Source organism: Scyliorhinus canicula, chromosome 7 (assembly GCF_902713615.1).
Source record: "Scyliorhinus canicula chromosome 7, sScyCan1.1, whole genome shotgun sequence".
Classification (NCBI taxonomy): domain Eukaryota; kingdom Metazoa; phylum Chordata; class Chondrichthyes; order Carcharhiniformes; family Scyliorhinidae; genus Scyliorhinus; species Scyliorhinus canicula.
The window spans coordinates 171,985,798-172,012,249 of NC_052152.1; the positions used below are offsets into that span (position 1 = coordinate 171,985,798).

Sequence of the window (26,452 nt, forward strand, 5' to 3'; positions counted from 1 at the left end):
CAAAGCTTCCACGTCCTTCCTATAATGAGGCGACCAGAACTGTACGCAATACTCCAAATGCGGCCGTACCAGAGTTTGGTACAGCTGCATCATGACCTCATGGCTCCGGAACTCAATTCCTCTACCAATAAAGGCCAACACACCATAGGCCTTCTTCACAACCCTATCAACCTGGGTGGCAACTTTCAGGGATCTATGTACATGGACACCGAGATCCCTCTGCTCATCCACACTACCAAGAATTTTACCATTAGCCAAATATTCCGCATTCCTGTTATTCTTTCCAAAGTGAATCACCTCACACTTCTCCACATTAAACTCCATTTGCCACCTCTCAGCCCAGCTCTGCAGCTTATCTATGTCCCTCTGTAACCTGCAACATCCTTCCGCACTGTCTACAACTCCACCGACTTTAGTGTCGTCTGCAAATTTACTCACCCATCCTTCTGCGCCCTCCTCTAGGTCATTTATAAAAATGACAAACAGCAACGGCCCCAGAACAGATCCTTGTGGTACGCCACTCGTAACTGAACTCCATTCTGAACATTTCCCATCAACTACCACTCTCTGTCTTCTTTCAACTAGCCAATTTCTGATCCACATCTCTAAATCACCCTCAATCCCCAGCCTCCGTATTTTCTGCAATAGCCGACCGTGGGGAACCTTATCAAACGCTTTACTGAAATCCATATACACCACATCAACTGCTCTACCCTCGTCTACCTGTTCAGTCACCTTCTCAAAGAACTCGATAAGGTTTGTGAGGCATGACCTACCCTTCACAAAACCATGCTGACTATCCCTAATCATATTATTCCTATCTAGATGATTATAAATCGTATCTTTTATAATCCTCTCCAAGTTCCTTCACCTAAGATCCCTAATCAACTCTGTTTCATTACACATCATCAAATCTAGAATTACATGCTCCCTGGTGCTCCAAAAAAACATATAAACATCATTCCACAAATTCCCATTCTTAGGATCCACTGCCCACCTGATTTCCCTAATCAACCTGCATATTGAAGTTCCCAATGATTATTGTAATATCACCTTTCTTACAAGCCTTTTCTATCTTCTGATTTATTTTCTGCCCTACATCCTGACTACTGCCAAGAGGCCTGTACATAACTCCCATCAGGGTCCTTTTTCCTTTGATTTCTCAACTCTACCCACACACATCCTGCACCTTACCTATCACGCTTCTTGCTACCAATTTAATTTCATTTGTTACTAACAGTGCAACCCCAAACCCTCTGCCTATCTGCCTGTCCCTTTGATAGGACACATATCCTTGGATATTTAGATCCCAGCCCTGATCCCCCTGCAATATCGCTGTGATGCCTACAACATCGTACCTGCCAATTTCAATGTGTGCTACAAGTTCATTTAGCTTGTTTCGTATACTGCGCACATTTAGGTACAACATACTCAATCCTGCATTGACCGTTCCCCCTTCTCATAGATATCCCATTATCTGCTGTGCCTGAAGTTAGATATCTGCTACTTTCCATACTCCGTTCCATTACTTGTTCTTGAAACTTTACTGACCCCTCCCAACTAGTTTAAAGTCCTCATCATTAACCTGCATCCCTACCATCTACTTTCACTTTCTAATTCTCCATAAAACTGAACCTGCCCTCTATCCCATTCAGTTTAAAGCCCCATCTATAACATGAACCGAGGTCTCCAGTGTGTTACCCTTGGTGTCTGCTTTACTAGTCCAACAACTGCAATAAACTATTATGCAAAATTGTTATTTTAATATTGTTCTGGCTGAACTGAGATCAAATATTTTATTATAATTGTATTGTTTTGGGGTTGTTTTTCATTGCCCCAATCTCAAAGAAAGGAGTGACGCAAACTCTATTATAAATTTTCAAAGGGCCATTTGAAATCAAACACTCCCCGTACACCTTGATTGTTGCATGTTTCAAATTTAACATCAAACAAAAAGATTCAGGATTCAGTTCAGCCAAAGACTCAGCTTCATTGCAAGCTGATCTTTTAAAAATATGTGGCAAAGAGAAGTTTCAAATATATCTCCAGTGTTTTTTTAAGGAAGGTACATTCTCTTGAATTTACGAGGTTCATTTCCTCACCTGTGAAACATTTGGGAATTGAGTAGTGAATCCAAAGAGAAATGACACAAAACAACCTTTGTTGGTAAATACATCTCTACAAGTTTTTCCAGAAAATTAAACCCACCAACCTAGTCAGATCAATCTGACAGTAGAACCTCTCATTCCGTACGAACATTAACATTTAAAATAGGAATTGTTAAATTGACATTGAATGACAGTACACAGGGCAGTCACCGAAGTTAAACATACCAAAGTGCTGCCACATGACTCATGTGGCTCTCCATAGGGCCAGTGGAAAGGTACAAAAGAAATCTTGCGACAGTTCTGGAACTAAATGTTGATCATCTTGAACCCCACCCCCCCATCTTTACCCACTCCAGCACAGTCATGAGATCTTTTTTGTTGTTGCCCCAGGTGAAGCCGCGTGACGCTCAGCGGCTATTTTCTCTAGCTCCCTAACCCACTCGCTCACTGCTGACTTCCAACTTGCAGCTTCTGTCTGGAAAGGGAGGAAACAGTTTAAAATGGAACAGGGGTCTACTGTATTGGGACTGAGGTGCTCATTGTTCAGTAGGTGGTTACAGCTTTTTAAAAAAAAAGTAAAATCAATGTTTTCTAAATCTCTTGACTGATTTTTCATATTGGAAGAGCAACGGCTGCAAAAGTCAGTTAAGCGGTGAGCATTGCCAGCTCTGATGCGTATCAGAGAAGATGATTTGTTTTTGTCACAATGAGCATAATGTGAAGAAATCCTGGATGAACCGAAAAGTTTGTGGTAGGGACGGTGGAAGAGTTAAACAGGAAAGAAAATGAAGATTTAAGTGTTAAGCCTGTTTACAGCCTTGATAACATTAGACGGATTTTCAAGACTTACAGTAAGGATGGAGACCAACAAAGCTTCCACGAGCAGTAATTAGCTATCCACTTGTGCTACCATGCGGCATTGCATATGCGCAAAACAATTCCTGCTTAAGATTGAAGATTCCTGGCTCATGTCTATTCCTGAATGTTTAAGTTCATGCATATTATTTATTACATGGTTATTGTGTTATACATGGTTATAGATAAATATTAAAACCCCACTGGAGACCATATACTACATTCACTTTTTAGTCCATTACACCACTGCTATGTACTTTCACCTGCACTTCTGCAGTGCTTGAGAACCACTCCTTTTGCTGTCAGATTAATGACCCCTGCCCCACCCTTCTTTTAAAGTTCCAAGAACTTTTGCTGGGGCCTGGGTCTACTTCAGCACTTATTTAATTGTACGAAAACCTATTCGACAAAATTGTACCATGTATGCACAACATCTACCCTATGCACCCCAGAACTCCAAAACATCATACAGGAAAACATGCACAACGTACCAACATGGGAGTGTGCGTGTGTAAGGTATGTTCAGTTAATTATTCTCAATTTGGTAAGCCATAGTTTTGTACAAATACAAGTTTAGTGCATCTTCACCATACTTTCAAGCCTCTATCCTTCAGGCATACTGATTTCCATATCCTATTTTCGCAATATTACATAACCAAAAGGCTCTTTTGACTGGATAATATAGTAACTTACTGACAAGTTTTTGAATTTCCGGAACTTCCGGTGTGCACCATGGAGTGAGCGATCACACAGAGGCAGCTCCTGCCCAAGGTTACAGAAAATAGCTCTTTTTTAAGCAACACGGGTTGGAATTTCGATGAAAAAGCGTAAGTGAATGTTGGAGGAGTACTTTCCCCCAGGAATAGTACGTTTCTTGGTTATCAGACCCTCAGAAACAGTGCAAGATTTGGCTGAAGCAGCAGCAGACAAAGCCTCTGCAAGCATGCAGGCGGGGGAAGGGCCAGCTTAGAGGCCTCAAGCTGACTTGAGGGCCTTTATGAAAGCTGAATTCTAGCAGCAGAGGGAAGAACTGTGAAAAGATCTCACCAAGGCCATTGAAGAAGCAGGGACGGACCTCCGGTTGCGGTGATGCGAAGCTAAGCCGCACGTTCAGTGGCTCCCGCTATTTTCGGACTTTGGGGCTCTTTTAAGGGCTCATAGTGGTGCTGTTTGGACTTTTCCCCGTGTGGGAACACTCCTTCTCAGATTCTCCACCGGTGGATGGCCTGGAGTAGGAGTGGAGCGGCCAGAAAATTGGCTTTGGAGACTTCTGGTTGTGGCTATGTGGAGCTAAGCCGCACATTCGGCAGCTCCCGCTACTTAAGGACTTTTGGGCCGATTTGAGGGCCCCAAACGGCGCTGTATCGACGAATCCCGGTGGGGGAAGGTGTCTAGAGGAGCATTCCCCATAATTTATGGTGCTCACCCGGAGTGGGGCAAAGGAAAAAGCTGCAGCAGCTCCCCAAGAAAAGCGGGGGAAGAAGGACAAAATGGCGGCCGGCGGAACACCCGAGGACTGGTGGAAGTGGGCGCAGGAGCAGCAAGCCTCTCTTCTGCGCTGTTTTGCGGAGCTGAAGGCTGAGTTGCTGGACTCCCTGAATGCGACTACCAACAAGCTGCTTGGGACCCAGGCGGCCCAGGAGGTGTCCATTCGGGAGTTGCAGCAGCAGGCCGCTGAGCGGGAGGAGGAGGCCGTGGTCCTCGTGGGGAAAGTGGAGTTGCACGAGGCACTTCACAAAAAGTGGCAAGACCGCTTGGAGGAGCTGGACGTTCGCACGAGGCGAAAGAATTTGAGGATCCTGGGCTTGGCAGAGGGGCTAGAGGGGTCGGATCTCCCGTCGTCCGTGACCACGATGTTGAGCTCGTTGATGGGAGCGGGGTCCTTCCATTTGACCCTGGAGCTCGAGGGAGCCCACAGAGTGCTGGCCAGGAGGCCTAAGGCAAATGAACCCCCGCGGGTGGTGCTGGTGCGGTTCCATCGATTTAGTGACGGGGAGTGTGTGCTGCGCTGGGCCAAGAAAGAGAGGAGCAGCAAGTGGGAGAATTCGGTAGTGCGAATCTACCAGGACTGGAGTGCGGAGGTGGCAAAGCGGCGGGCCGGGTTCAACCGGACGAAGGCGGTGCTGCATGCCAAGCAGGTCAGATTTGGAATGCTGCAGCCTGGGCATCTGTGGGTGACATATAAGGACCGGCACCACTACTTCGAGTCCCCGGAGGAGGCGTGGGCCTTTGTACAGGCGGAGAAGCTGGACTCGAACTAGGGTCTGGGGACACACTATGGCCGTTGCTGTTTTCGCTGTTGCTGTTCTTCAATTTTGACACGTGTTTTTTTTATGCTGGTTTTCTTTTTGCTCTGTTTCCGGGTGGGTTTGTCTGTTGGGTATGGGTGTGGGGTATGTGGGGAACGTTGGGGGTATGTGCTTTATATGTTCTCTTCTGTACGGGGCTGGGGTGAAACTGGATTTTGGGGAGCTGCGTCAGAAGAGTGGGGTGTGGCAGTGTGAAAGCGCGGGCTTTCCTCTGGTTTCCCGCGCTGCGGGGCGGGGGGGGCGGAGCTGGAGGTGGGGGCGTGGCCTCTACTGGTTTTCTTTCCCGCGCTGAAGCGGTGCCAAGGAGATGTGACAAGAGGGGGATGACCCAATGCCGGGAGGGGATGGGTTTTGGCGGGAACTGCCAGGTCAGCAGAAGTCAGCTGACTCAAGGAAGTACCATGGAGGGTGCGTCGCGGCTAGGAGGGGTCCTAGCCTGGGGGGGGTGGGGGGGGATACCGGGTTGCTGCTGGAATGGCCAGGAAGGAGCTGGTGTGGGCCGGGGCGGGGTAGAGGAGAGGCGTTATCTCCATGGGGAACGGGTCAGGTGGGGCGAGCTGGCCTGGGGCGAGCAGTCGATAAGCTATGGCTAGCCGGCGGGGGAGAGGGGCGGGTTGCCCTCTGATCCGGCTGATTACCTGGAACGTGAGGGGGCTGAATGGGCCGGTTAAGAGAACTAGGGTATTTTCTCATCTGAAGGGGCTGAAGGCGGACGTGGCTATGCTCCAGGAGACCCACTTGAAGGTGGCGGACCAGGTTCGTCTGAGGAAGGGGTGGGTGGGGCAGGTTTTTCACTCAGGATTGGACGCGAAGAACCGGGGGGTGGCGATTCTGGTGGGGAAGGGGGTGGCGTTCGAGGCGGCTGAGGTGGTGTCGGACAAGGAGGGCAGATATATTATGGTGAAGGGTAGGCTGCAGGGAGAGAAGGTGGTGCTGGTAAATGTATATGCCCCGAATTGGGATGATGCCGGCTTCATGAGGCGCTTGTTGGGCCGCATTCCGGACCTGGAGGCAGGGGGCCTGATCATGGGGGGAGACTTTAACACAGTGCTGGATCCCCCACTGGACCGGTCCAGTTCCAGGACGGGTAGGAGACCGGCGGCGGCCAAAGTGCTGAGGGGGTTTATGGACCAGATGGGAGGGGTGGATCCCTGGAGGTTTGGGAGGCCGGGAGTATTCCTTTTTCTCCCATGTCCATAGGGTCTATTCCCGAATAGATTTTTTCGTCATGAGCAGGGGGATTGATCCCGAAGGTGCAGGATGCCGAGTATTCGGCCATAGCGATTTCAGACCATGCTCCGCACTGGGTTGATCTGAGAGTTTCAGATACCTGGGGGTGCAGGTGGCCAGGAGTTGGGGGACTCTCCATAAGCTTAATTTTTACCAGGCTGGTGGAGCAGATGGAGGAGGAATTTAAAAGGTGGGACATGGTGCCGCTATCGTTGGCGGGTAGAGTGCAGTCCGTCAAAATGACGGTTCTCCCGAGGTTCTTGTTCCTTTTTCAGTGTTTGCCCATCTTTATCCCTAGGGCCTTTTTTAGAAGGGTGACTAGCAGCATCATGAGCTTTGTTTGGGCGCATGGGACCCCGAGGGTGAAGAGGGTCTTCTTGGAGCGGGGTAGAGATGGGGGGGGGGGCTGGCATTACCCAATCTCTCGAGGTATTATTGGGCGGCCAATGTGTCGATGGTGCGCAAGTGGGTAATGGAGGGGGAGGGGGCAGCATGGAAACGGATGGAGAGGGCGTCCTGTGGAGATACAAGCCTGGAGGCCCTGGTAACGGCGCCGTGGCCGCTCTCTCCTACGGGTATACCACGGGTCCAGTGGTGGCGGCTACCCTCAAGATTTGGGGGCAGTGGAGGCGACATAGGGGAGAAGTGGGGGGCTCGATGGAGGCTCCGTTAAGGGGGAACCATAGGTTCGTCCCGGGGAACATTGATGGGGGATTTCAGGGTTGGCACAGAGCGGGCATCAGACAGCTGAGGGACCTGTTTATTGATGGGAGGTTTGCGAGCCTGGGGGAGTTGGAGGAGAAATTTGGGCTCCCCCGAGAAACATGTTCAGGTATCTGCAGGTAAAGGCATTTGCTAGACGGCAGGTGGAGGGATTCCCTTCGCTTCCCGCGAAGGGGGTGAGTGACAGGATGCTTTCGGGGGTCTGGGTCGGAGAGGGGACGATATCTGATATCTACAAGGTTATGCAGGAGGCGGAGGAGGCGTCAGTAGAGGAGCTGAAAGCTAAGTGGGAGGGGGAACTGGGGGAACAGATCGAAGACGGGACATGGGCTGATGCCTTGGAGAGGGTTAATTCTTCCTCCTCGTGTGCGCGGCTTAGCCTCATCCAATTCAAAGTGCTGCACCGGGCCCACATGACTGGGACGAGGATGAGTAGGTTCTTTGGGGGTGAAGACAGGTGTGTCAGGTGCTCGGGGAGTCCAGCGAACCATGCCCATATGTTCTGGGCATGCCCGGCACTGGAGGAGTTCTGGAAGGGGCTGGCGAGGACGGTGTCGAGGGTGGTGGGATCCAGGGTCAAGCCAGGATGGGGACTCGCGATTTTTGGGGTTGGGGTGGAGCCGGAAGTGCAGGAGGCGAAAGAGGCCGGTGTGCTGGCCTTTGCGTCCCTAGTAACCCGGCGAAGGATCTTGCTCCAATGGAAAGATGCGAGGCCCCCAAGCGTGGAGACCTGGATCAATGACATGGCGGGTTTCATTAAGCTAGAGAAGGTCAAATTCGCCCTGAGAGGGTCGGTACAAGGGTTATTTAGGCGGTGGCAACCTTTCCTCGACTTTCTGGCTCAACGATAGGGTACGGGGACAGTAGCAGCAGCAACCCGGGGGGGGGAGAGACGATGACTATGTTTGTTTATTTAATTTAAATTTATTTTAAAGTTCTTTTGTTGTTCATTGGGGTTGGGGGGGGGGGGGGGGGATGTGATACATGCGTCGATACGGTCTGGGGGGTGTTACAGTTATTATGGGTTATTCTGTTGCATTTCATTGTTTGTCGTTATGTTTTATATTTTCTGTAAAAAATTCCAATAAAAATTATTTAAAAAAAAAAGTTTTTGAATTTCCCATTTGGTTTATTTCCCCCATACATGCAATTCACCATGATCCAGTCCTGAAGATGGGCAAGTACCCAGTTTTAGCACATGGCTTTAGAAATCACTTAACAATCCACCAATGCAAGGCTCTCAAAAATATACAACGCTGACCCTAATGAGATTCAAACATAATAATGAAAATATAAACTCAGGTATTTCTTTCTTTGTAATGCAGATTACAAAATTCTTCAGTTCACATGTTGATGACTACTTATCAGTTACCTCAGTACCATGCTGCAGCTCAAATTTGTAAAACAGAGCCCAAGCATCTCCAAGATCAGGATCAATTTTTACAGTTCTGTGGAACCACTCTCTGGCCTTGGTTATTTTGCGTTCACTCCAAAACAGCCTGAAATAAAAGGAAAGAAATATTGAAATAGAGAACGTATTGGTTGCCATAAAGAGAAGATTCTGCCATGCTAACCTTTTTGGATCCAACTTTCAAAAACAAGGTCATTAGTGAATACCTAAAAAACTGGAAATTGCTCAATTGATTTAGAAGTACTTAATGCACAGAAGCTGCATGAACTTCAAGGAATAACAGAATTAATTATGAGAGCATTCCAAAGCAACGATACATGAAATGTGTACGTTTCAAATTGATGGATTTGTCTTCATTTAAATGATCTTATAATTAAAATTGTTGGCATCATGTTATTTCCATTCCTCTAAATTATTGGACAAGCCATTTTTTAAACCACCCCCCCCCCCCCCCCCCCCCACCACCGCAAGATAGAATATAAACATTTAACGGAAATCTGAACATAATACATTAAATTATATCACAAATTTACCATAAAATTGTTTCAATCTTTCCTCCTAACGTGTTGAATACACACTAGAACTGACAAATTTCAAGGAAATTTTTTTCAATTAAGGGGCAATGTAGCGTGGCCAACCCACCTAACCTGCACATCTTTGGATTGTGGGGGAAAAACCCATGCAAACACAGGGAGAATGTGCAAATTCCACACGGACAGTGGCCCAGAGCTGGGATTGAACCTGGAACCGTGGCGCTGTGAGGCAGCAATGCTAATCACTGCGCTGCCCATGTTTCAAGGAAACTTAACTGAAATAGTTATAATCAATTCAAAGAAAAATTATGCTGGATGTATTGAATGTTGCTTTCACAATTCTTACCTCATACTACTGGAGTTCCATTTACACTACATGTTCAGAGACTGTGCTAATTTCACTTTGAAGTGTGCAAGCAGAAATGCAGTCCAACAAGACTCCAGATATAAGCTCCTGCTCCAGGAATCATGCTCAATTTTATTCTGGGATCAAGTCAATCCCCACTTCCAGGTTTAGGCTACGTTCATGCAAGAAGCAATACTGAAGTGAATTGGTTCACTTTGCAGCAATGCTAACTTGAACAATTAGAAGCTTCTATACGTCATTACTACTACATTCAACCAAAATAATTAAAATAGTAACTTACTTTGCCACTGCTAGGAGGACATGAGGATCATGCTCACATTTCTTCAGAGCATCTACGCTTTTGGTCTTTCTTTGTGGTCTTGCTTCCAGGAAAACGGCCTCAGCCCAAAGAATACCTACAATTAAAACACTTGCGATATTTATTGGAAAAATGCAATTCCTTTATAACTAATAGAAACAAAATATATTCATATTATAGCTCATTTTCCTATTGCACAACTCACTGGTATTCTAGGACCAGTGAGGTTTGAGCTGTTTATTATGGTCCTCTTACTGTCTAAACTAAATTCAGCCTTCATTATACAAAAGAGTAAACTACCAAAGAAACCATTTGATCCAAGCCTGTAATTTGCTTTGGAAACAGAAATCAAGCAGGTTGTATAATGTGGTGGCCAATCTGATGGCGTCTGTTTGGCAAGCTTGGAGGTGAAACTTTAGCTACTGCTTACATCCCCAAAACATCTGCAGTTACTCACATTTTAAACTAGGCAATGGCACGATCTCCTAATATAAATTTGCAGCTTCTGCTGGAGATGTTTCCATCCACTGTGCATGATTATAAAAGAGACTTTTTCCCCACCCCTTATTTACATTGCGGATTTGTAATTTTTGCTGTATACTATTGGTGCTAGACGACCTATTTATTGAGCTGGCATTCACAATGTTTCAGGCTTGGCAGTGCCGAGCTCAAAAGCCCATTGTCAACATCAAGGTCGCTATAAAGCCTCCCTTCCTCTAGCTCAATTTTAACATAATTGTTACAATAATTATGTAACATTTTGCAAACATATAAAATTTTTTCCAATTGTGCCTCAACCTAAAAAATTCTGCCTTAAGGTATACATGTAATGGACTGTTACAATAAATTCTGTGTGCTGCTCTGTTCTGCATAAAATGCAAAGAAACTACCACTTCCATGAAGCATCATAAGTACATAATGCTGGACTATATTAGGGGCAGCACGGTAGCATGGTGGTTAGCATAAATGCTTCACAGCTCCAGGGTCCCAGGTTCGATTCCCGGCTGGGTCACTGTCTGTGCGGATTCTGCACGTTCTCCCCGAGTGTGCGTGGGTTTCCTCCGGGTGCTCCGGTTTCCTCCCACAGTCCAATGATGTGCGGGTTAGGTGGATTGGCCATGCTAAATTGCCCGTAGTGTCCTAAAAAGTAAGGTTAAGGGGGGAGTTGTTGGGTTACGGGTATAGGGTGGATACGTGGGTTTGAGTAGGGTGATCATGGCTCGGCACAACATCGAGGGCCGAAGGGCCTGTTCTGTGCTGTACTGTTCTATGTTCTATATATGTCAAGAGCAGGCAGAGGTTCAATTTCAGTGGTGGGTCCATCTCTGGCTTGCTGCACTTTAAATTTTTTTGGGAACTGGCCTTTTAATTTGGAGGTGGGACTTCAGTCTGGCTCCAGGAAGAAGTGCTGGATCAGAGCTGTCAGCCAATCAGCATAATGGTCAATGCCACTATTTCAGGACAGTAAGAAGTCTTACAACACCAGGTTAAAGTCCAAGAGGTTTGATTCAAACACGAGCTTTCGGAGCGCAGCTCCTTCCTCAGATGAGGAAGAGGTCTCCACATCATGGCTACTATTTCAGGAGGCCCAGGAGGAAAAGTAATCATGGATGCCTGCAGACATAAGGATCAGAGGGCATCTGGGTTACCAGGTCGCAGTGAGGGAAGACATGTTGGGAAGGGCAGTGGGACAAAGCTGCAGAGTGGATGCAAGGAGGTAAAACTGTGGGGATGGTGTGGCTCGCAGGTACTTTAATTGGCACAGGGACACTTGGGAATGAGGCACTGCACCTTTCACTGACCAATAGTCCATAGAATTAAATATGCCAGGCTACATATAAAGGGCCTAAATTTGGCCACGGGCAGGTAGTCCACCCGTCCCCCTTCCGCTAATGCTGAACCCCTGCTCGGGAGAGATTTTTCTGAGAGGTCTTATCAAGACCTCTAAGACTCCGGGTGGAGGGGGTCGGGTTTGCCATCCGGGGGTCGGACGGCGGCTTCCGCGGAGCGTGGGGGCCGTTCATGCAGCTGTTCCGGGACCTGTTTGTGGCCAATGTACAAGAGGAAGAATAGTCGGGGGAAGGTAATGGGAGGGGGGGGGGGGGGGGCTACAGGTTCGGTACGGGGGTTCGATGGCTAGCTAAGGCCCAAAACCAAACTAAATAAACATGTTGAGGGGGGGGGGGGGGGGGGGGGGCGCAGTTACTACTACGAAGATGCTTACCTGTAAATATGTATGTTAATTTTTGCGTGTTTGTTTGTTTTTTTTGTTTTTTTTTCTCTCCTAACAATTTGTAATTTGTTCAATATAAAATATGAAAACTGAATAAAAACATTTATAAAAAAAAAAGACCTCTAAGACAATTTGTGCGGCGCTTATAATTAAAATCTTTGAGACATCTATCAAGGACTACCTTGCAGGATTCCACAAGATCAATCCAAGCAATACATCAGTCAACACACTGATGCAGGAATGAATCTCAATATAAGCATTGTTCCATTTGTGCTCTGTACAAAGCATTAGAAGTCAAATTTGTGTCAATACACAGCCTTGAAGTTACTCTGTCAGTATGTCGAATGGAACATCAGTGGGGTAGCACCCCTACCTCGGAACCAGAAACTCTGGGTCTGAGTCGCACCCCAGGACTTGATGGCAAAAGTTCATAGCGCAGCCAAAAGGTCGAGTACCAACCTGAAAATCCTTCCAACACGCCAATGGCTGGTGGTACTAACAGGAGACACTACTGGTGAAACTGAACGTACAGTATAGAAATATACAAACTGTCAAAGAATAACATGATCTGCATAATAGGTTAAATTTTGTGACTGAAACAATGGTGCATCAGTGTTCACACAATCATTTAAGTAAAAGTGGGCAGCAACCTCTAGTGAATGCATACATGCGGTTAAACACAAAAAATCCAGAAGGTGCTTTCAAGAGTTACTATGCTGTTCCAGAAGCTAAGTGATACTAGTATGTCACTGAGAAAGTCAGCATTCAAATACATGAAATGGCATCAGATTGCTGTACTTACGTGAACTATACCCACTAAACTCGCCAAAAAAAGATAGGTTTTGTCTATTCCAGTGTAAGTGAACTTTTAATGGCGGGATAAACCTTAATTGCTGCTACTGAAAATTAACTTTTACAAGTCTCAAGTTTCATTCTTTCAAATATTATTGAATTTTTTAAAAATAAGAAGCTTTTTCTCCGTCTCTTATGTTCTCTCTCAACCCCATCTTTATTAATTTTTTAGTACAGAACATGAAGCTATCCTACGATAGGTGCAAGAATACCAAATGTTAAAGGGACCAAAAATTTATACTGTATGAGAAAAGGGTGTTAACTGGTTGGCAAGTCGACTCGGATTGATTGGCCGAAGCATTGCCCTGGAAAATGCACCAGGAAACCATTGTCCCCCGACAGTTTTGTTAAGGCACAATGCCTGGATATGTTCCTCTTGTCGGCAAAGGGCAAGTCTCTGCATATGCATATGAATATACGTAATCTCTAGCATGCACAAGTGAGTTACATTGCAAGCCCCCACAATCCTGCACATCTTTGGATTGTGGGGGTGAGACCCACACAGACACAGGGAGAATGTGAAAACTCCACACGGACAGTGACCCGGGGCCAGGATCAAACCCGGGTCCTTGGCGCCGTGAGGCAGCAGTTCTAACCACTGCGCCATGATGCCGCCAGGGTTTAATCTTAATCAATTAATTCACCAACTAAACCGAAATTGCAGCATTCAGAGAAATCAATTTTAAACATGAACAAATGTTTAGCCACCAATTTTTTAAAAAACAAAATACTCACCCGTTGACAGGTTTTTGCTTTCTAAGCATCAAGTTAAATAAAAATTGGCCTCCACCTTAGAAGCCCCAAATGGGTCGCTACCTGTACAACCTTTTGAATGTGACAGAGATTTTTGATTGATCACCATAAATACCTTGCTTCACTCGTATTGAATTACACGCAGGAAAAGTAAACCAATTTCCCAGAGAAAAGGAAAGAAAACCATTTAGAATGCACTTGGGTGTAACCAGCCGTACTACTTAATGACAAGGCAAAGTGGACAAAATTACCAAACAGGGAAGCACAAATACTGGCGGAAATATAAACTAAATTAATTCATGAGGAACATTGTTTGTATTTCCCCCAAAAAATCTAATTATTGCGATGACTAAAACTCGAACCTTCATACTGTGTAAATTGTGAATTAATGCATCTTTACTTAAAAACATGCTACCATTTCCTGCATTTAGAATCTCATTTTCACGGTCAATTAGCTCAGTAGGGCTACTGTAGTTAGGCTACTGTGCAAAGTAATGCCAACACTGTGGGTTCAACCCCAGTACAGGCCGAGGCAATTCCTGCTGTGTACCTCTATGCCTTGCCCCACAATGATATCATGGCATAGGCCATGACTAGCAACGTTTGGTCAATGACGGTGCTCACAAAGGGAGAGAGAATTTTATTTGCTTTGCTGCAGTCAAATTTTGAAGTCTTTCCGCACATTGTGCAACCAGCTGGGACAGCTACTTTTAAACAGTTTTAACTGGGGGGCTTTTTGACAAGACATCATTTCAAATGCTCAATGTTGAACGGAAATCAAAGATCACTGCTATTACTTACTCGTCCAAACTGGAGCAGCGCTGAAAAGCTGCAAAGCCCACTATTTTCTAAATACAAGGTGACTTGAATATACTCAATGATAGTGCACTCATACCACTCTGGAATAAGGAATTCCAAAGATTCACAAACTGTGATTGGGAAACCTCGCTCTATTCAGGCAGCACAAGTGACAGCATTGTGGCTTCACAGCGACAGGATCCCAGGTTCGATTCCCCGCTGGGTCACTGCCTGTGCGGAGTCTGCACGTTCTCCCCGTGTCTGCGTGTGTTTCCTCCGGGTGCTCCGGTTTCCTCCCATAGTCCAAAGACGTGCAGGTTAGGTGGATTGGCCATGATGAATTGCCCTTAGTGACCAAAAAGGTTAGGAGGGGTTATTGGGTTACGGGGATAGGGTGGAAGTGAGGACTTAAGTGGGTCGGTGCAGACTCGATGTGCCGAATGGCTTTCTTCCGCACTGTATGTTCTATGTTCTCAGCGCCGGCCCTAGGGTTGCTGGCGCCCCGGGCAAGCTGAACTTCGGCGCCCTTGGGGAGGGGGGGGGGCGGGGCCTGGGAGGGGGGCGGACCCGAGGGAGGGATGCCGCCCTGGGGGAGGGGTGTGGTACGTTTCAGCGCCGCCGCTTCAGCGCTGCCGTTTCAGCGCCAGGACTTTTCAGCGACAGGACATTTCAGCACCAGAAAAAAAAAATCATACAGCAGGAAAAACAAGACCTTGGGGAACTGCCCCTCATAAGCATCCTCCAGAAGGAACATCCCAAGTACCCAGGGACAACAGGATACTGGCCATATCATTGGACCTGCACCCCATCCAAATCTCTCCCGTCCCAGCAGGGAAAATGTACTGTCCCCATTCATATTAAGAGGAAAAGGATAATCACTCCAGCCCCAGCCAGGGGGACCCCGGGAAACTAACCCGACCAACAGAGTGCACCATGATTAGAAATAACACCCTCAAGAGAGATGAAAAGAATGAAAGGAGCGGGATGCAGTCATAATAATAGTCCTTGGGGGGAGTGATAATTGATTATTGATTATTGAAACCGCATGAGCAGATGGTAAATTGTTTTCTAACCTACACCAGATGACATGTAGTTCAACGGAGGGTTTTTCAAAACTCTCACTGACAGTTTCAGCTTTTTCTCCCCTATGTTTAAAGAGCATGGGATTTTTATCCCCATGTTTAAAGAGAAGCAAATTTTAAAAGCTTCAGACATGACATTTAAGCAGACCTTGGGGGTGAGGCTTCTGTATCTGGGTTCTGCACACCACTTAGCACACAGTAATAAAACTCCAAAAAAAGGCCAAATAACTAAGTGTTATAACTAAGTATACCTGTGTCACCACCTTTGCACTGCAGCTTTTTGGCTCCCCTGTTAATCTCGTTGCGCTTGTAAAGTGACCTGTGAATGAATGAGCGCTGGCCAGCTGAAATTTTTGGCGCTGAAACGGCAGCGCTGAAATTTTTGACGCTGAAACGTCCAGGCGCTGAAACGTCGGCGCTGAACTGTCCCATTCCCCTGGGGGAGGGCGGCCACAGCGGGGGAGGGCGGCCACCGCGCATGCGCTGGTTGGCACCGGCCCAACTGCGCATGCGCGGGACCCGAGTCTGGCGCCCCCTAGCACATGGCGCCCCGGGCGACTGCCCGAGTTGCCGGTGCCTTGAGCCGGCCCTGTATGTTCTAAATAGCTGATCACTTTTTCTGGAGACCGAGACCTCTAATTCTAGACACCCCATCCAATTCTCGCAGCATCTAAACTGTCAAGCTCGGTCGAACTTTACATTTCAGCTAGATCACCTAATTGGACTAAAATCTAGGAAATATTCCTCACAGAACAATGTCATGCTCCCAGAAACCAATCCAGTGAACCTTTGTTGCACTCTCAGGCAAATATATCTGCCCTGAAGTAAAGTGAGCAAAAATGCACACAAGGTTCGATACAATTGTAGCAAAGCTTCTTTGCTCTTACACTCGAATCCCTTTGAAATAAAAGTCAGTACATTATTTGCTAATTGCTTGCTCTGCCTGTATGTGAACTATGTATGTTGTGTAGAGGGATACAGAGGTCCTTCTGAATGACATTTTCCAGTCTCACACCATACAAAAAATATCTGCTTTTTACTTCTTGTATCAAAGTGCTTTTGAATCTGGGGACCTTCTGCATCTGAAGCAAACATGATAACCACAACAACTACAGACACACTGCCTTTTAATGTCACATTTTTCCACTTCATCTGCCAGATTTTTGCCCCCTCACTTAACCGATCTAAATATTTTTGCAATTGCTCTGCTTCCTCCTCACAGCTTATTTTCACACCTAAGTTTGTATCATCAATACACTTGGTTCCCTTATCCAAGTCACAAATGTAGATTATAAATAGCTGAGGCCCAAGCAATGAAACCAGCTTTACTCCACTAGTGTTTCTGTCCATTAAACAACTCTAAATCCAAGCTAATATCCCAGTGCCATGAGCCCTATTAACCTCTTGTGCAGCAACATATCAAATGTTAATCTAAATGAAAATCTAAATACAGACCCACTGGTTCACCTTGTTCGAACTATCAGCTACATGTACCAGTTACAAAAAATGCATTATAATTTTTATTAGTGTCACAGGTAGGCTTACATTAACACTTCAATGAAGTTATTGTGAAAATCTCCTAGTCGTCACACTCCTGCGCTTGTTCGGGTTACACGGAGGAAAACCGGAGCACCCAGACGAAACCCATGCAGACACGGGGAGATTGTGCACACTTCGCACAGAGCGACCCAAGCCAGGAATTGAACCCGAGTTCCTGGCGCTGTAAAGCAACAGTGCTAACCACTGTGTAACCAAATGGCCTAACAAAATTCAACTGTCCTATAATTATAACTATAGATTTTAGCATTTTCCTATTAATGGTGTCAGGCTAATTAGTGTATAGTTCCCTATTTTCTCTCTTCCTCCATTCTTGAACACTAGGGTTGCATTTGCTACCTTCCATTCCAGAAAGATCATTCTAGAATCTAGGGAATTCTGTGATTTAAAAAACATTGCATACAATATCTCTGTTAAAACACCAAGGTGTAAGCCATCATGTCCAAGGAATTCCTAGCTTTTAGTTCCATTAATTTCTCCAGTAGTATTTCTTTACTAATACTAATGTACACAAGTCCTTCTCACAGTAGAACATGAATTCAGCAGCAGGAAGGATTCCCAACCAGTGCTATTTAAAGTGCCTAACTACTTAAAAGGTTCGGGGCTGGTTGATTTATTTTGACCGTTACAACAATTCTATCAATGCTTGGCACTTTCTATTGATGTTTCATTTTGCAAACATTACAGGAACTGGTGTGGCAGGTGAAGGACTTCAAAGCTTCTGCACAAACCAGTTGCTCCCAGATATGGGTGCATAAACAGGCATTCCCTTGGAAAACACCATGATTTGGATGAATGAACAGAAATCATGCAGATTAGGACAAGCTCATGGAACAGAGAGGTGGAGGAGAGAAGTGGGACTCTGAGCAGGTCTCATCTGTTCAAGGAACACCTTTCTTACCTGAATCTCAACCAGGAACAATGCATATGATGTCTGCACTTCAGTAAGGATGTCACCTGAAGTCTGCCACCTGATGCAGCCACAATTGCAACCTCTTACACAGAACATACAGTGCAGGAGGCCATTCGGCCCATCGAGTCTGCACTGACCCACTTAAGCCCTCACTTCCACCTTATCCCCGTAACCCAATAACCCCATCTACCCTTTTTGGTCACGAAGGACAATTTATCATGGCCAATCCACCTAACCTGCACGTCTTTGGACTGTGGGATGAAGCTGGAGCACCCGGAGGACACCCACATAGACTTGGGGAGAACGTACAGACTCCGCACAGACAGTGACCCAGCGGGGAATTGAACCTGGGACCCTGGCGCTGTGAAGCCACAGTGCTATCCACTTTTGCTACCGTGATGCCTTAGTAGACAGTATTCCAGTGACTGGCAATTAACTTTTGCACACTTGGTTCTTTAAAGGCTGAAAGTCATACGACCACACAAAATGTAACAAATACAGATAACTGCATGCTGATCCAATGCTTCAACTGCCCAGACCAATCTGGAGGAGCCTGCGCTTGGCAGAATGGGTGCCAAATTCAGGAATGTGTGTTACATGCTATGCAGCCTTGCCATCATGAGGGGATGGCCCTTGCAACCAATCGTGCAGCGAGCCACTGAGAGCAAGAGGGAAGATGAAAAACAGGAACGGATGAGGCTATTAAAATGGCCCTTTTCTGACTGGGTTGTCCATGACACAACTAACTGTGATAACAGAAACACAGCTTCAACACCCCACTTACCAACAATCCCACATATTACCTTCCCTGTCATTGAGGTGCCTCATAGCATCTGCCTGGCCACAATGCAAAAATAAATAAAATACTCCAAACCAAATTTATGAAATCATGTCATTTTGTATACAAAAATCAACTAATCTCTCGTGTGCGCTATTTTAATGCCCATCATATGTGCCTTTTCCTTTCCTAATGGACACCCTCACACACTGCTCTCCTAGTGTCTGCAGCATGCTGGTGGGAAGCTGCGGATTTCCACTAGCGAAGACTGCAGATGGCTTTGGAATGGATCCTGGAACCTTGAGCAGCTGCAGTCTCAGAAGGCCCACATGCAGACTGCAACATCTCAGCTTAGGTGTCAGCAGTCTAGGTTGGTTGGCTAGCAGGCAATAGATGATGACTGGTGGAATACGAGGATAATTATGGTCTTCCTGAGAAAAAACAGCAGGTTTCTATCCCATAGAGCCACGACTATTTCCTCTGGTGCGGTGCCTCGGCAATTCTATTAACCGGTTTGACAACAGATCGCTTGTGCTGTTGTGACACACTTTTTGTACACTGTAATCACAACTATGATGAAAGCCGTCTGTGCTGGCACAGCTGATGCTGTAACATTGGATTTCACACAAGTATGTGAATGGAATTGGCCACCACCTCCATCTGGAAAAGGATGGGCTCAAAGTCTTTTGCCATGTTGGTGCTGACTGCTCCATGCCCCTGGACATTGACGACAGGCTTCCCAATGCACCAGGCATTTTGTTATGCATACTGTTGGCATTCTTCTGCAGGATGTCCTATTAAGTACTCATCTGAGTTTTCTTCAGTGAATTCACATCATTGACTTCTGGCAATTTGGCACCTGCACCATCTTTGTACCCTGCTCTGGTTGTTGCTCAGCTGAGCCTTGTGGTTCATTATGTGCAGTTTCTGTCTAAGGTACATGCCGTTCCAGTATCTGAGCTGATGGCTGAGCATAAAGTGGTGGCATTGTATCTTTATCATAATTCCCTTTTTGGGTGTTTTGCCACTGTGTTCAGGTTACACTCTTAGGTGTCGGAAGCAAAAAAGACACAAAGGTAATGCTGTGATGCAGGGATCAAAGGGGTGGGAAAATAAGAGGTGTATGCTTACACCTTTGAGTGTGTGGGCGAAGGATTAGGTACTAGATAGTGCAGCCACAAAAAGTATACAGGTAGAGTGGGTAATCAAGAAGACTAAGTGAATGTTCTCCTTTATTCAGAGAGGAATTGAACATGAAAGTAAGGATGTTATGCTTCAGTTTTACAGGGCAAGACCACATCTCGAATACTGTGTGCAGATTTGGTCTTCTTATTTAAGGAAGGATGGAAATGCGTTGTGGTTCAGAGAAGGGTTACCAGATTGATACCTGGAATGAACAGATTGTCTTTTGAGGAAAGGTTGGAGGGGCTGGGTCTGTTTCCACGAGAGTTTGGAAGAGTGAGAGGTGAATTAATTGAAGTATGTAAGATCCTGAATGATCGTGACAAGATGGATATGGAAAGAATGTCCCGTCTTGTGGGCGCGTCCAGAACAAGGGGGCACAGTTTTAAAATTAGGGGACCCTTTTAGGTCAGAAATTAGAAGAACTTTTTCCCTCAGAGGGCTGTGTGACTTTGGAACTCTCTGCCTCAGTAGGCAGCGGATGGAGGGTAACTGAATATTTATAAGGCGGAAGTAGATAAATTTGTGCCACACAAGGGATCCAAAGTTTATCAGTTGTAAATGAGAATGTAGAACTGGAAACATTAACAGGTCAGCCATAATCTTATTGAATGGTGAAACAGGCTCAAGGGACCAAATGGCCTACTTCAGTGGCTATTTTGTATGCCTGCATGACATAATCATCACTGGCCATGGACTCAGCAACATGCATCTCAATAATGGCTAGCAGTTGTTTCTTCACAGGTGTCAGGACATCCAGACGTCTCAGTTCCCAACCCCTACCCTGGTTGGCTCCTGCTGCTCGGCTTGTGTGACACCTTGTCCTTCAGGAAACCAAAGTCCAACGATGACTATGGTGCAATGGCTTGGGTGATGTGGAATGGATTGGGTGAAATGGAAGTACCAAGCAGTTTGTCTGCTTTATAACTGAAATATCTGAAATGAACTCACCAGAACTGGTACATTCTTGAAGAGCCTTTGCCATTAATGTATTGTCACGGGTGATCAGCAGGCAGCACTTTTTAAAATATAAATTTAGAGTACCCAATTATTTTTTTTCCAATTAAGGGGAAATTTAGCATGGCCAATCCACCTACCCTGCACATGTTTTGGGTTGTGGGGGTAAAACCCACAGACATGGGGAGAATATGCAAATTCCACACAGTGACCCAGGGCCAGGATTCGAACCCGGGTCCGCAGCGCCATAGGCAGCATTGCTAACCACTGTGCCGCCTCGCAGGAAGCACTTATAAGGTTTGAGATGTGGGTAAAAGGCTTGCAGCAAGCTAAGCACACAAGGAAAAGCTTATGACCGCTAAATGTGAGTTGTGATTGAGATTGGTGGCGAGTGATAGAGATGTGATGCATTGAGCAATATCAGGGGCTAGTGGTGCAGGAAGTAGGATATGGCATGTGATCTATTTACTATGATCACCAAATGAGATCACTGGCCTTCTTGCAGTACAGCATCTAGGTCGCCGCTGCGTAACACTTGGCATTGACCGCCACAGTTACCTGTCTCCACTGTCTTTGCAGCACATCCAGAGGGCCTCCTTCAGGAAATGTCTCTTACTTTCCACCTCCTCAACCAAGACCTCCAGTGCAGTTCTGAAAACTCGGAAGTCCACCCTCCCCCATGTTGTGCAATTCTTCAATTGAACTGATAGGGGGTGGGGGACCACGTTTTGGGGACTATCCAAATTTAGTTCTCATTGAATTCAACAGCTATGTCAATTATTTAAGCAGCAAGCTGTTTTTTGGTCTCTGATGTATGTTATATGAATTTGTTAAGTCGAGAAAAAAAATCCTTAAATACCAAAAGGTGACCAATTTGAATGCAAGCTTTGGTAAGTAAATGGAAGTACCGAGCAGTTTGTCTGCTTTATAACTGAAATATTTGAAATGAACTCACCAGAACTGGAACATTCTTGAAGAGCCTTTGCCATTAATGTATTGGAAATATTTTTCAGTCCAGCCCTATATTCCAGTCTTACAGATTCCAACCTGATGCGTAACAGAAATTTGCAAATTATTTCAGTATACTAAACATCCAAAAAATCAAAAGCTACTTTAAGTAAATGAAATGAATGGAGCAATCCGCAACACTTAGTCAGAGAAGCAGATGTGATTTTATTGGTCAAGCAAGTCTGTGTGTGCCCTGCTTTCATCTGAACTTTATTAAAAGAAACAATTATAAAGGATTTCATGTGCCTTTTTCTCAAAACATGTGTATATTTCTCACAGGCACTTGCTAATTGTAATGCAGTATGTTACTAATTAAAGCATTGCATGTTTTTTCCTCCTACCATAATTCCGGATTTTGTGGATTTTTCAGCCGTGCTTTTTCTAAAATGGCTCTTGCTCTTGTAAGATTACCAGCTTTCTCTTCAAGTCTGGATAGAAGCAACCAAAGGGGACTGGAATGTGGACATTTCTTTAACTGTTCAGACAAAATAGGCAATACAAAACAATTTAATGGAACATAATATCTATATAGAAGCAGTGTCAGATTACATTAGCAAAATTTATAGAAAATTATTTCTAAGGGAGAGTCGGTTTATGTATGACTTGGGAGTTAAGAAAAAGGGAAGCAGCGAATTGCATCTGTTTATGTAGTTAGAGATTTTCTTTAAATGCTCACAATCTGTTAGATCATTGTACATTTAACAGTCACAAAACGTACATACCCCTTGGTTGTAAGACTCCCGGGCTTTCTCTATATTTTCAACTTGGTCTTCAATTTGACCCTTCATCATCCATAGTTTTGGGAAGTCTTCATAATGTTTCAGTGCTTCATCACACAACTCCCGAGCTCGAGTTATGTCTCCCAACACCCACTCTAATTTCACAGATTTCATGAATACCTATACCACAGAAGAGAAACATTAATTGCTACTTTACCTGGAGTGGGGCAGCAAAGATTTGAATAATAAATTCCATATACTTGCCAATAAGAGACTAATGTAATACAGGCCGTAATTACATTCATCTGTACTCTCCCATTAAAATATATTTCCCAATCTCTACCCCCATTTTTGTTGGGTGGGCGAGAAATGGATGGAACTAAGTTGTCATTGGATAATAGCAAAATGTTAGTGAAGGTAGTTATTTCTGATTCAAAGGAAATTGTGCATTAAAATCAATTGCACTTGATTGTTACACCAGTTAAGTATCCAAACAAGTTTCAACAAGCAGCATGTCAGGTCACAAACAAGATCAGAGAATACTGGAAATATACAGGAAGTCCATCAGCATCTGCAAAGAGCTGTGACCTGTAAAAGCTCAAAACGGTCTCATTTCAAACATTTGTATTTCCAGTACTTTCCATTTATATTTCACATTTCCCATTTTTAAAAATCAGAACAGGCAGACTGGCAGAAACTTTAAATTAGCTTCCCTGATGCATAATAGCCAAAATACATCACACAGAGTGATATTAAGTTTGACACTTGCTTAGCTAAATCCACTGCTTTCAGCAGAGACAATGGTGAAGATTATCCCAGTCTATGCCACAATAGAGTCAATACTTAAACAAAAAAAAACAAATCAATTATTAAATAAATTGCTACTCCTTGAACGATACTGTAGTTTGGGTAGGTTTAAGCAAATATGCCATTCTTCAATCTTGAGCTTCTTAATTGAATTATAAACGGCTTCCGAGTGAATTAGAAATGGCTTTCAGAATCAGCTTTTAGCTAAACTCGGTTTAAAAAAAAAGAAAATTCCTCCCACATTTGGGGTTACTGCTCTTTATAAGTTAATACAGTTATTTGAGGATGGAACATTGAGCAGTTTGAATCACAAATGGAGTGCAGGAGATGATGATGTTAACCTCCTATCTGGATTGGATTGGTTTGGTTAAGTGGACAGAGTGTTCTTGCTCAACACATAGCTATAATGCCACAAAATAGGCATATGAATGAAGAGCTTGGATGACATGGCATTGTGCTTGAAATAAAACAGAAAAAAGCCACAAATGTCTGTGACTAGGCAGTTAAAACTGTTGGCTTGGTGTTGCCAAGCACTGAAAGAAAGCAAATGAAATGTTTGAATGATTAGTTAAATCTAAAGACAGGATCTTACATTTGTATCAAACCTTAGGTGAAACTTAATGCAGTTGCTTCAATTTTTGAGTCTGTGTTACAGGAAAATGTTGAATTATTGCATGGAGTCATAGACATAGAATTTACAGTGCAGAAGGAGACCATTTGGCCCATCGAGTCCGCACCGGAAAGACCAACCCACCCAAGCACACACCTCCACCCTATTCCAACAACCCAGTAACCCCCCTAACCTTTTTTGAACATTATGGGCAATTCAGTATGGCCAATCCACCTAACCTGCACATCTTTGGACTGTGGGAGGAAACCGGAGCACCCGGAGGAAACCCACGCAGACACAGGGAGAACGTGCAGATTCCGCATAGACAGTGACCCAAGCTGGGAATTGAACCTGGGACCCTGGAGCTGTGACGCAAATGTGTTAACCACTGTGCTACCGTGCAAAGGGTCAAAAGGCAAAATTGATCCCTACATTAAGGGGGCTAAAGTATAAAGGGCCTGTAACATTTGAAATGAAAATGCAACTTTTTAACATTTAGAAATGTGTTCCTGAATATGGCCAATGCTAGCAAGGCCAGCATCTATTGTTCATTTCCCAGTGAGTGGCAGTGCCCTGCCTTCTTGAACTGCTGCAACCCACGTGGTCAGTGCACGTATTCCTATAGTGCAATTAGGTAAAGGGTTGCAGAATGATGAAGGAACAGTAATATATCCCCAAATCAGGACTGTGCAAGACTTGCAACTGCCAAGGTTTCAATGCTCCTACAGATCTTGTCCTTTAGGTAGTGCCTTAAGGTGATGTCAAAGGAGGCTTGGTGTGTTGCTGCAGAACATTCTGCACATTTAAAAAAAATTGTTCTTGGGATGCAAACATTGCTGACAAAGCCAGCATTTATTGCTCATCCTCATTTGCCCGAGAAGATGGTGGTGAGCCCTCTTTTTAGATAGTTCTTTAGGGTCGAGGATGATTTGCTTCCACACCATAAATTAATTCTCAGATGATTAAAGAGTCCAACCTACATGTGTAAAACCAAGTGTAAAAATGTTAAAAAGACAAGACACGACCTACATGTGTAAAACCAAGTGTAAAAATGTTAAAATGACAAGTCTAAAGGCACTGTACGTAAATCACAGAGCATTTGCAATAAGGTAAACAGATTAACAACACAAATTAGTATACACGGGGACAATCTGATTGCGATCATGAAGATATGACTGTATGGTGTCCAAGGCTGGGAACTGAATATCCAAGGGTATTTGATATTTAGGAAGGACACGTAAAAAGGGAAAGGAGATGGAGCGGCTTTGTTAGTTAAGGTTGGAATCAGAGCAATAGTGAGAGAGGATATCGGCTCAGAAAATCTAGATGTAGCATCAGCCTGGGTGGAGCTAAGAGGCAACAAGGGGCGGAAAACATTAGTGAAAGTTGTTTATAGGCTTCCAAACAGTAGTGATAAGGCAGGGGATGGCATTAAACAGGAAATTAGAGTTGCATGTATCAAGGGTCCTTACAGTGACTCAAATCTACATATAGATTGGGCAAACCTACAATTCGATTGGGCAGATGAATTCCTGGAGGGTGTACAAGAAGGTTTTTTAGACCAGCAAGTTCAGTAACACTAGGCAACATGCTATCTTAGATTTGGTATCATTAGAAAGGTTATAATTAATAATCTTGTTGTTTGAGGCCCTTCAGGGAAAGGTGATCATAACATGATAGAATTCTTCATCATTTGGATGGAAAGTGAAGAAGTCTGATCTGAAACTAGGGTCCTACATTTAAACAAAGGAAACCATGAAGGTTTGAGGTGTGAGTTAGCGAAAATAGACTTGGCAAACTTCATTGCATGACGGTGGATAGACAATGGCTAGTATTTAAGGCATGAATGTATGCTTTGAAACAATTGTATATTCCTTTCTAGTTGAAAAACACAAGAAGAAAAACACAAGAAAAATAGCCCAACCATGGCTTACAAAATAGTTTAAAGATAGTATTAGATCCATAGAGAAGTCAAATAAAGTTGCGAGAAAAAGTAGCAAGTTTGAGGATTGAGAACAGTTCAGAATTCCGAGGTCAAAGAGATTGATTAAGGGGGAAAAAATAGAGTGCAAGAGTAAACTTTTAAAAAATAAATTTAGAGTACCCAATTCATTTTTTCCAATTAAGGGGCAATTTAGTGTGGTCAATCCACCTACCCTCCACATCTTTGGGTTGTGGGGGTGAAACCGATGCAAACACTGGGAGAATGTGCAAACCACACGGACAGTGACCCACTCCCTCGACCTATCCCCATAACCCCACGCATTGATCATAGATGTAAATTGTCAGGCCCTGGGAATTTACCGACCCAGAGCCGGGATCGAACCTGGAACCTCAGCGCCGTGAGGCTACTCACAGCGCCACCGTGC

The 26,452-nt window shown here is 44.8% G+C and overlaps 1 protein-coding gene across 1 annotated transcript in view; it reads right to left on the minus strand.

The window, feature by feature from the left end:
* Positions 1-26,452, minus strand: part of prpf6 (PRP6 pre-mRNA processing factor 6 homolog (S. cerevisiae)) — a 79,096-nt gene that overhangs the window by 3,169 nt on the left and 49,475 nt on the right. The window contains exons 16-20 of the mRNA XM_038803290.1: positions 22,670-22,846; positions 22,289-22,422; positions 21,895-21,986; positions 9,817-9,931; positions 8,598-8,724 (exon numbers count right to left, since the gene is read on the minus strand). Coding sequence (XP_038659218.1) covers positions 8,598-8,724; positions 9,817-9,931; positions 21,895-21,986; positions 22,289-22,422; positions 22,670-22,846 — 645 coding nt within the window. The remainder of the gene's footprint in view (positions 1-8,597; positions 8,725-9,816; positions 9,932-21,894; positions 21,987-22,288; positions 22,423-22,669; positions 22,847-26,452) is intronic.